Genomic DNA, 13,626 nt, shown 5'->3' on the forward strand with positions numbered 1-13,626 from the left:
ATAGGATGCCATACAAACCCGTTTGCCACTGAACCTGCATTAACGACGACAGTGGGGCCTCCAGCCTTAGTCAAACGGGTTGGCACGTATGGTTGGGTTGTGATTTTGGCATTTTCGTGTGTCTTGTGAATAGTATGCCATACAGACCCGTTTGCCACTGAACCTGCATTAACGACGACAGTGGGGCTTCCGGCCTTAGTCAAACGGGTTGGCACGTATGGTCGGGTTGCGATTTTGGCGCTTTCATGTATCTTGTGAATAGTTTGCCATACAGACCCGTTTGCCACTGAACCTGCATTAACGACGACAGTGGGGCCTCCAGCCTTAGTCAAACGGGTTGACACGTATGGTCAGGTTGCGATGTTGGCGTTTTCTCGTGATCTTGTAAATAGTATGCAATATAGACCCGTTTGCCACTGAACCTGCATTAACGACGACAGTGGGGTTACAGGCCTTAGTCAAAGGGGTCGACAGGTTTCATTTTCTCTTAAAGATCGGAAGGTGACCCTTAGTTACCATATATACCGTCGCAGTGGGCCCCCAATTTGCAAAATCCTCAACTGTGGATAATATAATTATGCCGCAATAGTTAGTCTGTCTGAAACTAAGCTGATTAAACCACATCACTGTGTGACACTTGCATTACATGTGAACGGCCCCTACGCTAATATGATTTTGTTTTTCTCTCCCTGTCTTGTCCTCAACCCTGAGGACAATGGGACAAACAGACCCAGTTCCGGTAGATGTGAAAGTCGACACACCTCTGATCTACTGGTCGTCCCTCAATGTGATGCCCAGCTGATGCCTGACCAACGATCACCGGCAGAACCCGCTTAATCTCCGCTTAATCTCCGCTTAATCTCCGCTTAATCTCCTTATCCGCTTATATGTGTGTATATACATGTATATCTCCCAAGGGTTTTTCCCTCCTAGGACTTTTTATTTTTTATTTCCTCGGCTAAACAACCCGGGGTTTTTGTTTTTTCTCCTAGGGGGTTTTTTAACCCTGGGAGGTAGCCTGCTTGGGCTTAACTTAGCTTCTTCTTCTAGACGTTACATTAGTAATACGCTCGCTCATAATGTTGAGTCATAGCCGCAGCAAATTTGACTGCTTATGCTATTTATTATTATGTTGTGCTATCTGTCGTTTTTTGTGCTTTTACTGCTTCTATTAATGTAAAGCTGCTTTGAAACAATTAAGTATTGTGAAAAGCGCTATATAAATAAAATTGAATTGAATTGAATTGAATTGAATTGAACTGTGCTCAATGCAACAATACGTGTAAAACATAATTTTTTTGTCACCCAAGAACTGGTAAAAAATATCAAATTAAATCTGTAATTACTTGTGTTTCTACTCATGTTGTATATTTGATCCGATGTCCTTGTGGTTTAGGATATGTGGGAAAGACGTCACGTCAATTGAAACAGAGAATTAGTGAACATAAGAGTTCTATAAGAAGAAAAGATTTAAATTATCCAGTTGCAGCACACTTTTTGTCTTTTAATCATGATGTTACCTCTTTACGTTTTTGTGGAATTGAGAAAGTAAAGTTGCCACCTAGAGGGGGTGACCTTGAATTGCTTTTATAGAGACGTGAACTTTTCTGGATTTATACCCTTCAGAATTTATCACCTATGGGTATGAATGATGAGGCATTATTCAATGTGATGTTATAATACCGGTTTGGAACAATATGTCTTTTATAATATCTTTTGTAGGAACTGTTTGAAACAATGTGCTTCATATTATAACTCTTCCTTATGAATTTGGTGATTATTGAGTTATGTCGACCACTGTAACTGTTTAGAATTATAACTTGAGACTGTTTGATTACATGTGGATTGTGCTTTTAATGACTGTAATTAATTAAAAAACAGGAGTGTGTTTTCTCTGTTATATTTCAACCTGTAATTGTTTATGAGAGGTGTCTAGGTATGCCTAATGAGCTTGAGTGAGCGCAGATGTGATTCTGTTGATTAGTCATGTGATATTTCTTAAATGAGACGAATGTGAAGTTTTTTGTATACCTGATGAAGGTCGTGAGAGTATATGATAGTGTGCGGGAGTTTTTTTTCCTTTCTAACAAAAGTTTCACAAAATTCCTTGCAGGAAAAATTATCTTCTATAAATATATAAACATACAAATTATATCAAATTAAAGAACACACCCTCTGCTTTCAAACAAACAACAAACAAACAAACAAACAAACAAAATGGGGTAAACTTTCATTATATATTTACTTTTTCCACTTAATTTGACCACTGAAATATGGATATTTCTCTTCAAAAATACAACATTTTGAGCAAAAAGCTTAATAAAATGCGTTTTTGTAAAGAAATTTATTTTAGAGATCAGACTCAGAATGACTATCAAACATAAAGGCAGTTCAAATAAATCGTCAAATCATTTTAACTTCCGTTTTTGATAAATTGGCGGTTTGGCGGCATTACACTTTCACTTTGAAATTCGTCCAGAAAGGCACATTTGTTAGTTAAATATTAACTCATAATTGACGAGATAACTCGTCAATGGCGGTGAATGAGTTAAGTAAAAGTACAGATTTTAAAAACTACTCAAAAAAGTAAAAGTACACAAAAAAACTACTCAATTACAGTAACGTGAGTAAATGTAATTCGTTACTTTCCACCTCTGCTTACCCTTATGTCGGTCTAAGCTCCGAAGACCTCTGTTCATCTTCGGAACACAGTTTAAGATGTTTTAACGTTAGATTTAGTCCGAGAGCTTTCTGTCCCTCCATTGAAAATCTATGTACCGTTTCCATGTCCATAAAGGTAATAAAAACCTCATCAAAGTTGTCCATGTGACATCAGTGGGTCAGTTAGAATGTGTTAAAGCGTCGAAAATACATTTTGGTTCAAAATAGCAAGAATTATGGTCTTCTCTTTTGGTTCTGTTGTGAACCGCGTAAAGTCATGTGACTGTAATGACGCGGCTGACCTATTCCTCAGACATATTTGCTAAGTTTTTTTTAAAACTTACAGCGTGCATCTCCCCAGACTGTAAACGAAGCTCGGGCGCACAAAAAAGGAGGCTGGTGCACAACAGAAAACCGTCAGCCATGTCGTACGTCAGCCGCGTCACTGTCTTACTCGACTTCATGTGGCGCCGCAGTCGGATGACGTCAAAGTACCACGAGAGCTCTTCAAGAAATCTTACGGAGTAGTTTAATCATGACGTCATCTGTCTGTCAGTTCTTGCAGCGCAGCATGAAGTCAAACACACACAAAAAAGTCACACAGAGATCGTTGATTTAGTTATATAATTGGCTACATGTTTTGTCTATCAATATTTTCCAAGTCATTGGCTGATGGAGGAACGAGCGAGTGATTGGTTACATCCCTAAAGGACGTCACGTTTTCGACGGCGCTGTTTGGATTATCTATTATACTACCTCCCTATTTTAAATACAAACTTTGAAGGCGGGTTCATGTGTTTAATGGAATGTAAATTACGGAGTGTAATCTCATATACCCTTACATGTTACGATGTAAATAGTCCTCAGATTGTATATTATATTCTATTACCAGACGTTCATGCGAAATCTGATGCAAACAATAGACTATATATATATATCTATATTTCACAGATTATACGCATTTGTGACAAAAATGGTCATTGGATGATTCACACATCTGAAACAGACTGGATTCGACTTCTAATCAACACAAAGGTAAAAAGCCCTGTTTATTTTTGCATGTTGTCATCCGGACTTCTGTCACAAAATACTACATATGATGCTAGAACATCTGTATCTCAAAACGGCTTTACAGGGGAATGGCTTAGCTAAATGAGATGTAAATGAGCCCTATTGTCTCTCCAGGCAGGGAAAAGGGTTAACTTTTCTTTCTCTATTTCCTCGGCATTCTCTTTCTTGAATGTATTACATTCAAATGGCCATAACTTCTCCAAATCTTATCAGATTTCCATGTGTTACACGTAGTTGGAAAGCTTAGAAACTCCGCTTTCAGATTCTATGGGTTAGCTGAAAATGCTTCCAATGCTTCTCAATTCTCTGGCACCTCTCTCACTAACTTTTTTACACTTGATTTAACCACCTTGAGCCAAATAGTCTCTAAATTGAGGATCACAACCTCCATATTAGACCCGGTTCCAACAAGTTTATTTAAATCATGCTTCTCTAGTGTTGGCCCTGTAGTGTTAAGCATTATAAATGACTCGCTGCGATTGGGTGTCATGCCAGCAGCTCTTAAAATTGCGGCGGTTACCCCTGTACCGAAAAAGCCTAATGTCGACAGAGACGATTTTAACAATTATCGCCCCATCTCAAACCTCCCCTTTTTAGCCAAAATTGTTGAAAAAATTGTGTCATTCCAACTACATACACATCTTACCTTAAATGACTTATTTGAGCCCCTACAGTCTGGTTTCCGCAAGTTTCATAGTACAGAATCAGCATTGGTGAAGGTTGCCAATGACTTGTTACTTGCGGCTGACTCTGGTTGCCTGTCAATCTTAATTCTCCTGGATCTCAGCGCTGCTTTCGATACTGTCGATCATTCTCTTCTGCTCACTCGTATGGAATCTGTGTTTGGCATCACTGATACCGCATTACTTTGGTTTAAATCTTACCTTTCAGACCGTAAGCAGTTTGTTTAAATGGGCGGGCACAGATCTAAAACTGGTTCAGTCAAATATGGGGTTCCTCAGGGGTCGATTTTAAGTCCACTACTTTTTAGTATGTACATCATGCCTCTCGGTCTCCTACTTAGATCTTTGGGTCTTAAGTACCACTTTTACGCAGACGACACACAGATCTACATTCACTCTGAACCAGGTGACTACACAACTATTGCTTTTCTCGAACGCTGCGTGTCTGAGATAAAAGTATGGATTAGAGCCCGACCGATTTATCGTTTTGCCGATTTTATCGGCCGATATGAGCATGTCGCAGATATATCTGTATCGGCGTATAAGCCGCAGATATGCAGCCGATATGAACGTTTGTTACAGAACACATTAAATGCTTTTGAAAGATGTAAGTACTTGTTTGTCCAGCAGAGTGCGCCCTATTGGTTGCTAATGGCAACCCAGGTCACTCACTGTAGTGACAGCAGCCAATCCCCCACCCCCTTCACTTCAGTTCAGTCAGTCAGTCTCTCAGTTCAGGTGGCATGGAAGCAGTCACGCAGTGTCTTCTTCACAACATTTTTACACCTGGTATTAAGACACGCTTTGGTCGATTGGATTATAAGTGGACAAGAGAGACGCATTCCCGCTTACATTTGGTGTTTTTAATCCGTCTCTTTTGTCGACTTGCGAGTTAAAACGCAAGCGGAGAAATGACGCGAGACGGAGAAATGACACGTTTAAACTACGCGCAGCCGTGCACTTATATAACACTATATGAGATTACAGCTGCTTTTGTTGTAAGTTAACATGCTCCTTTCAGAGAAATTGATTTAATAAGCTCACGCAACTTTACACTCTCGCTAAATAAAAGAGGCGGAGAGAAGACGCTTTGGTTTTATAAAAGTCTAAAGTTTGCGCCGAACACTGTGGGTTCGTGTTATAAAAACGTTGTGCACAACATTAAACATTAGCGTACATTAGTATGTGCTCCGTCAAGCATTGTCTTCGTAACGGTGAGTGGCTAACTAATTTGTGAAGTACACAACTACTGTTAAGCTAATAACCAATGACTTCATAAGTTTCCCTTTTCAAAACAAGTCCAATATAACGTTATTCTCGTCAAAACTGCAAATGATGCAAGTTTTATGTATTTTGTTCTGTTTGTGTTTTAAAGTTATTTATAATAAGTCAACTTTACAGTTTAGTGCACTGATATCAGACTCATTTTGGATAATAAAGTTTATTGTTAACTTCTTGCCTATAGTACATATCTTTGTCACATCAATAAAAGTGTTTGATCACCACATTTGTGAGTAATCATTGCATTGCATTGTATTTATTCATATACAATATATTCTGTTAATGTACAATGTGTATTCTATGTACAGTACTGTAGTATAATATACTGTAGTATATGTCTATAATATACAACTAAAGATTATCAGCCGATATATCGTTATCGGTCTTTTTTTACTCCCTAATATCTGTATCGGCATCGGCCCGAAAAAACGCATATCGGTCGGGCTCTAGTATGGATGACTCAAAACTACCTCTGTTTAAATAGTGAAAAGACGGAGGTGATGCTCATTGGCTCGTCAAACCAAGTGCGCAAAGCAGGATATGCAACAATTAATATAGATGGCTCAGTGTTAGAGTTCCAGAAAAAACTGAAGAACCTGGGTGTCATATTTGATGCTCATTTAACATTTGAACCCCACGTACAAAACACAGTCAAAGCGTCATTCTTTCATCTTAGAAACATTGCAAGATTACGTCCTATGCTATCTTTTACGGTGGCAGAAAAATTGATAAACACCTTTGTTTTCTCCCGCATTGACTACTGTAATGCTTTACTAGCAGGTGTATCAAAAAATACTCTAAATAAGTTACAGTACGTTCAAAATTCGGGTGCGAGAATCCTGACAAGGACGAGATCGAGGGAACATATCACTCCTATTTTGGAGTCTTTACATTGGCTCCCTGTTAGCTTTCGTGTAGATTTTAAAGTTCTTATGCTCACTTTTAAGGCTCTCCATGGCCAAGCACCTCACTATCTATCAGAACTTTTAAAAGTCTACACACCAGGGCGCGCACTCCGCTCTTCTGATTTAGACCTTCTTGTTGTCCCTCCTACACGCATGCGTTCTATGGGTGATAGGGCTTTTTCCACCTATGCCCCTAAACTGTGGAACTCCCTCCCTAAGGAAATCAGGCAAGCGGCGTCTCTTAGTGCTTTTAAAACTTGTCTTAAAACATATTATTTTAGACTTGCTTATAAATAATTGCTTTTCGGTATTATCGTAAATTGTTTAATTGTTTTATTTCTATTTATATACTTTTCTTTTCTCTTTCTGTACTTGCTGTTTTCTTTTTCATTTTGTTTTTACTGTAAAGCGCTTTGAGAAGTAACATTGAAAGGCGCTATATAAAATAAAGATTATTATTATTATTATTCTGTGAATAACTCAAAATGACCCAGATCCTACTTGTGTCCTTACTTTCCGTGACTGGTCACATATGTGTGAAATTATAACAAAATATTTAATTTATATTTATTTATTTATTTATGTATATTCTATTGAAATATTTTGTTATATTGTCACAAATATACCTTATAGAAACCATGGTTTTACTACAGAAAAAGTAGTTTCCTTTCACATTCCTGCCTTCATGGCTAATTATGTGGCTCATTATGCAAGTCATGATTTCAATCACAGATAAGCTTTCACACCTGGTCGCATTTTAAATCCAGTACCTGGCCTGTATACCCCTTCACAATTTGGTGTTGGGGGAATTTCTAATTTAAACTGAGTTAGTGGGTCCCTGGACATGAAAAATCACCAAGGTGCTCATCCGCCATAGTGCCACGAATTACGTAATAGTCAAGTCAAATATGGCCGCTGATGAATGGTGATGAAAATCCAACTTCTCCGCCCCTAAATGTATATACAAATACAATATCTCCATTTAGACTCACCATGGTATCTGTAATACACCTCTGATATTGTTGTGGCCATATTGGGTGATTTTTGACCTTAAAAGGTCATGGTCAAGGTCATCCTTTCATTCCGAAGACCTTGACCATAACTTGGCCATTATAAGGAATAAAAACCAGATGCAATAAGTCTAATTCTACTTAATCTGACATTTAACATTCATTGCTAATACTGTTTTTAACATTAACTCTCTCGCCTCCAGCATTTTTTTAAAAAGTTGCCAGCCAGCGCCAGCATTTTTCATGATTTTCACAAAAGTTTAATGCCTTCCAGAAAATGTTCTTCTTTAACTCATTCACCGCCAGCCTTTTTGAGAAAAGTTGCCCACCTGCATTTTTGTGATTTTAACAAAATTTTCACAAAATTCCTTGCAGGAAAAATTATCTTCTATAAATATATAAACATACAAATTATATCAAATTAAAGAACACACCATTTGCTTTCAAACAAACAATAAACAAACAAACAAACAAAATGGGGAAAAAACGTTTCATTATATATTTACTTTTTTCCACTTAATTTAACCACTGAAATATGGATATTTCTCTTCAAAAATACAACATTTTGAGGAAAAAGCTTAAAAAATTGCGTTTTTGTAAAGGAATTTATGTTAGATATCAGACTCGGAATGACTATCAAACATAAAGGCAGTTAAAATAAATCATTACTTCTTTTTAACTTCCGTTTTTGATAAATTCGGTTTTGGCGCCATCCAGTGGATAAAAGCGGTATTACACTTTCACTTTGAAATTCGTCCAGAAAGGCATATTAATTAGTTAAATATTAACTCATAATTGACGAGATAACTCGTCAATGGTGGGGAATGAGTTAAATATATAAACTTTACATCAAATGAAAGAACAGACCGTCTGCTTTCAAACAAAATAACTGTTCCATCCTACCTTCATTTGTTCTCTTTTTATCACCTCTCAAATATGGGTAGGTTTCTTCAAAAACACAAAATTTTGAGCAAAAAGCTGAGAAAATTTGTGTGAAGGACTTTTGATAGAGATCAGATTCAGAGCGATCCTCCAAACATACACGGACATGCAGCTGCTTGGCCTAGGGCGATACTTCCCGGTTTTATAAGTTGTGGATAATAGCGGTATTGCGGAAAGCCGGAAAACTTGTCAATTACAATTGTCAATTACATGATACCAGATTAACTAAAAGTGCACCATATAATCTGATTTCTCTCAAAGTGTACTGTGTGTGTGCATGCATGTTAGTGGGATGGGTTTTTACAGGATGACTTTCCATGGCAGGATATGGTGCATGAATCTCCAGCAGCATGAAAGCCACATCGATGATAGTCACACTTGCCTGCAGACTTACATACTCTGAGCAGAAATCGTGGTAAGGGCTTCAGACATTTTGATGGCAGGAGTGTGCCAAAGTGCTCCTTCCATCCATGTTCTGTTGGCTCTATTCTTGCTTTGGGGTCCTTGGCTGTTGCAAGCAAGTGGCATTCTGTATGAACCAGAAAAGCCACTTTTTGGATGTGGCATCTGATCCCACTACTTGTGGGAGGGAGAGCATCAATTCCAGCACTTTCACTGGTGCAGATTTCTATCCTGAAGTCATCAAATGTCTTAGCTGTTGTTGTTGTCCTGGCTCCGGCCCAGACACACACCAAGTACTTCAGCCAACGCTGCATCATTGGAGACTATGACAACTCTCTTGCACTGCTTCACACAAACAGCCCACTCAACATGCACCAGCAACCTGGCATCAACCTCCTCAATCCAGTTCCTGAGGTCTGGGATCTCTTCACCACCAGCTGCCTTTGCTGGTAATTCCTCATGATCAATGACAATAGAGCTGACAATGACAGTAGCATTGGCACTGGCTCGATTGAACATCATATCCCAAGCTAACAGTTGGAGATTCCGCTTATTCTCCTCAGAAACTCAAAACTTGTCAAGTTGAGGTATGGGTGAGGGACATGTGTGTGTCTCTACATGCTTATGATGTCGATGCATGTTGTTGAGTCTGTACCCCACATACGTTCCCCCTCTTTCAGGACATCCGATGTGGGAATCTAGTACAAGATGGATGAACTCTGGCTTTTGGTAGAGGGATGTTGAGCTGATGATGGTATTGATGACAGCAACTAAAGTAGGGAATTGAGCTAGAGGCATCTGCCGCATCTTCGACATGAAGTCAACCCCACATGAGTGGCATAAGTAGACTCAGAACTCCATTGGGTGAGATCAGGTCGAAGCTCAATCTCACTGACAAGTTTTGACTTGTTAAAATGAGCTGGAAGGCCACCATTGAACAGGGGAGATGCTGAAAGCACATCATGAGAAAGTATCTGCCGGTTTCTCATGCCCTGCTCTTTAACAATGTCCATACTTCTATGTGCCTCTGCCATGTCTTTGGATGAGACTAACTTCTGCTTCTTCATACTGATTGTTGGTGTATTTTGTGGTTGTTCATTGAACTGAGGTAGTTTTCTCTTTGATACAGTTGTGCTAATTTTTTTTTACCTCTCCTGCCTGTACGAGCTGTAGACATGTTTCCCATTTTGGAGACAGTTGAGCAAGCGAAGAGAGACACCTTCTAGCACTGCAACAGTTAAAGGAGATGAACAGGTTGTTAGCATTATAGCGTTGGATTTCACTAGTTTGATATCAATACAATTACCAGCAGCTACAGAATCTAACAAGGCTTCAGTGGTCATTAACATGACCAGGCTCTCCACAGTGTAAGCATAATCAATCTCTCATGCGACGTTCACATTCCTCCAGGGTGAGGCGAGTTCGGCCAATTTGCATAGGCTCGTGTTCTTGTGCGGTAGTGGGTAGTGAAGCACCCAAGGACTGCAGAGCTCTTCGTACTCTGACCAGATTATCAATACAAATGGCTAATTTGATAAACTCATCCAGGGTTTTACCTTTATCCCAGCAGGCCAGATCGGATTGTAATTCCACATTCAGTCCGAGATGAAACAGTCTTCAAAGTATCATCCAACCAAATAGTTTGTGCTGCCAGTGTTCGGAAAGCCAATGCGAATTCGCCGGCTGTGTGACAACCCTGCCAAAGAGCCAGTAGTTGTTCTCCAGGCTCTTGACGTCCTGACAAAAGATGTCAGAAATTGTTGAAAGTACATTGATCAAATCCCTCTGTTGTCCACACAGCCGTGGCCCACTCCAAAGCCTTTCCGGTTAGTAGTGATCACACAAGAGGTATTATGCCAACATCAGTGGTGTATAATGTAGTTTGTTGAGCTAAAATCAATGAGCCTTGCATGAGAAATCCCTTGCACTTATCGGGTGAACCATCAAACTTCCCAGGAAAAGCAAGATGTAGAATAGAGGGAGAGGCAAGTTGTTGATGGGAATCGGTACCTGAGGCATCTGAGAAGTGGTAGCAGGATTCCCAGTAGCGGCTGTAGCTGCGAGACCATGGAGGCTTTATTAACCGAATTAACCAGCTCTTCCGTTAGCGAGGTTAGCCAGCTGATGTTGGTGAGCCGCTAACATGTTAGATTGTGCTGATAGCTTCCAGTTAGCTATATGAGCGTCACTGGATCCGATGGGGGCTTCTGTAAGTCTTCTGTAACAGAGACTCAGGCGGGGTTGGATCCATGTGCAACATTTTATTAACGGTCACAGAATAACACAGTAAACAGGCAATGATCTGGATTTGGCAGCAAAGGTTCACAAACGATAAACAGGCTGGTGGTCTGGGCAAGCGGCTAACAATCATAAACGGTAAACAGTCAAGGGTCTTGACAGGCGGCATATAATCACAGTCGATTAACAGGCAGGGGTCAAAAGGCAGGCAGCAAGCAATCACAGTATAATCCAAAAACAGGCAAGGGTAAATAACAAGGTAAAATAATACACATATACACAAGGAAAATGCTCAGAATTGCAGCACGGGGCAAACAAGACTTCACAAGGAGTGTACACATGAGTCCCAGGTTATATAAGCTGGATAATGTGTAACAGATGGTAGGAAAACAGCGGAGCCTAGCGGATTGTGGGGAATGAAGTCCGTGTTAGAATTGAAACTGCAAAATAGCATCAGGGATGGTTTGCGCAGGAACACGCCTCCTTTTTTGAGCTGAACCGCCCAGGGAGTGCAAGTTCATTCCCTAGTTTGCCAAAGTCCGTCTGTGGAGGGAAAAACCCGCTATGCGCCGGTGCAAAATACAAATGACACATGCGTCAATGACAAAGTCAATTGTGCTGGGTGCAAGATAGGGCCCATAATGTCTGGGGATAGATTCAGTGAAAGGTCAACATAAAATAATAATGTTATAATTCTGTATTTCATTATTTCCCATTTGTGAATGTCACTGTAATTCTAGCTTACCTAAATGACAGCCCCCACTTAATGGTAATTTAGCACTAAATTCACATGTGTTTGTATGTACAAGACGTGTATGTACCTGTGGACTTGCTGATCTGAACTTCACATCCTCTTCTTTGACTTCGGTCAATGTGATCTCCGTAAAAGACGACGAGCCACTGCTTTTCTGTAAATATTAACAAATAATGAGAAAAACATTTATTATGTACATTGTCTAATCTTAGAATGTTAATGGATGTACCAAGTTCTCTCCTACACACTGCATTTGATTTCCCTCCTCCATAGATCTTTCATGGTTCACCTGATTTACTTCCTTTATTTCCTGTTTAGACCGGTTCTCTTCTCTGTCAACATGATCAAAATTGATCTCTAAAACGTTCACTCTTCCACAAGCATCCGCTTCTTCTGGCATATCAGTCATTGAATGTTCATCTGTTATGAACCCACCAATCAGCTTATCAAGCTTCTTTTTAACCTAGTCAAAAACAAACAAAAACAATTTTGCTTAAACTTTATGGATGTAATTTTACATGTATTCTCAATTTTAAATGTTTCCTTTTTATGACTATAATAATATAAGGATAGATTTGTTAACCTGCAGAGGGCATTTTTGTTACAATTGACATCAAAATCTAACCCTTACTGTATTCATAGATTTCAGCTTACACTGGCAGCTTACACTGGGCTCTCCATAAAGAACACAAATTAGAAGTTTTGGGCAACTGCGATCCATATACAGCACTCACTACAGTATCAGTCACTGAAAATGGCAGGTTCCTAACAAAGCTCCACTTTATGGAGAATGTGTCACCTCACACAGACCTGTATTAAAGGTAGGGTAACACATTTTGAAAAATGCTAACGGTAGCCGCCTAGCAATGAAATCCCGATCCCACCCTCAAGTCAAATCGCCATCCAAAGTCACGCCTCTTTCAAAACACATGAACACGCACAGATCAGACGGTCACATCTCATGTTCTCACTGTTTACAGGCCGGGCGGTGAGCGCACGTGAACGCGCCGATGATGTATGGTGTCTGCGTGGACTCGCTGCGCGGTGGGCATTCAAATTACGCTTACATATGAGGGACAAAAAAGGAAACGTCCGTTCGGACCGAAATCTATGATTTGTTGAACATTTTTTGGTCCTACGCCTTTCACAGATGACATAAATTTTTACAAATACATTTAAACAACTTAACACAGTGATTGCTATCAGGATGTGAGGAGACTTTTAACCAGCATAACTTAAAATGTTTCAGGATCAAATCAGTTACCCTACCTTTAAGCCTGTAATAAATATAGAATAAACAGGATTTTACTTTCTCCATTTTAAAGTGTTTTATTAAGTAGCCGGGTAGAACACGTTCAGACAGAACGCATTTTTAACGTCTGAAAACGTGAGGCGAAGCTCACTGCCCTTGATTTGTCTTATGGCGATGCATGAAGCCAAACACACGCCAAAAAATTTGCCTGGCTTTAATCCAATGGTTAAGAGAGGAAAGCAGGGAACACTGTTATTACAGCAGGTGTCTCTTTCTGTAACTGTGATAAGCACACACACAGACACACACATAATTTTATGATTTTTCAGACAACGACAACATCGCAGCAACAAAAATGCTGCAGTCTTGGTCCTCACCCTTAAAAAAAATCTTTAGCCTGTATTTCTTAGCTGGTGTGTTCTAGAAG

General features: G+C 39.5%; 1 protein-coding gene across 2 annotated transcripts in view; it reads right to left on the minus strand.

The window, feature by feature from the left end:
- The window catches only part of LOC129441439 (uncharacterized), a 116,729-nt gene that overhangs the window by 59,323 nt on the left and 43,780 nt on the right, over window positions 1-13,626 (minus strand). Inside the window, exons 5-6 of one of the 2 annotated variants that reach the window (XM_055201090.2) lie at window positions 12,237-12,410; window positions 12,015-12,101 (exon numbers count right to left, since the gene is read on the minus strand). In XM_055201090.2, coding sequence (XP_055057065.2) covers window positions 12,015-12,101; window positions 12,237-12,410 — 261 coding nt within the window. Of the gene's footprint in view, window positions 1-12,014; window positions 12,102-12,176; window positions 12,411-13,626 lie in introns of both variants that reach the window. The other variant, XM_055201089.2, reaches the window with a different exon arrangement.

This window comes from Misgurnus anguillicaudatus, chromosome 2, assembly GCF_027580225.2.
Source record: "Misgurnus anguillicaudatus chromosome 2, ASM2758022v2, whole genome shotgun sequence".
NCBI classification, from domain to species: domain Eukaryota; kingdom Metazoa; phylum Chordata; class Actinopteri; order Cypriniformes; family Cobitidae; genus Misgurnus; species Misgurnus anguillicaudatus.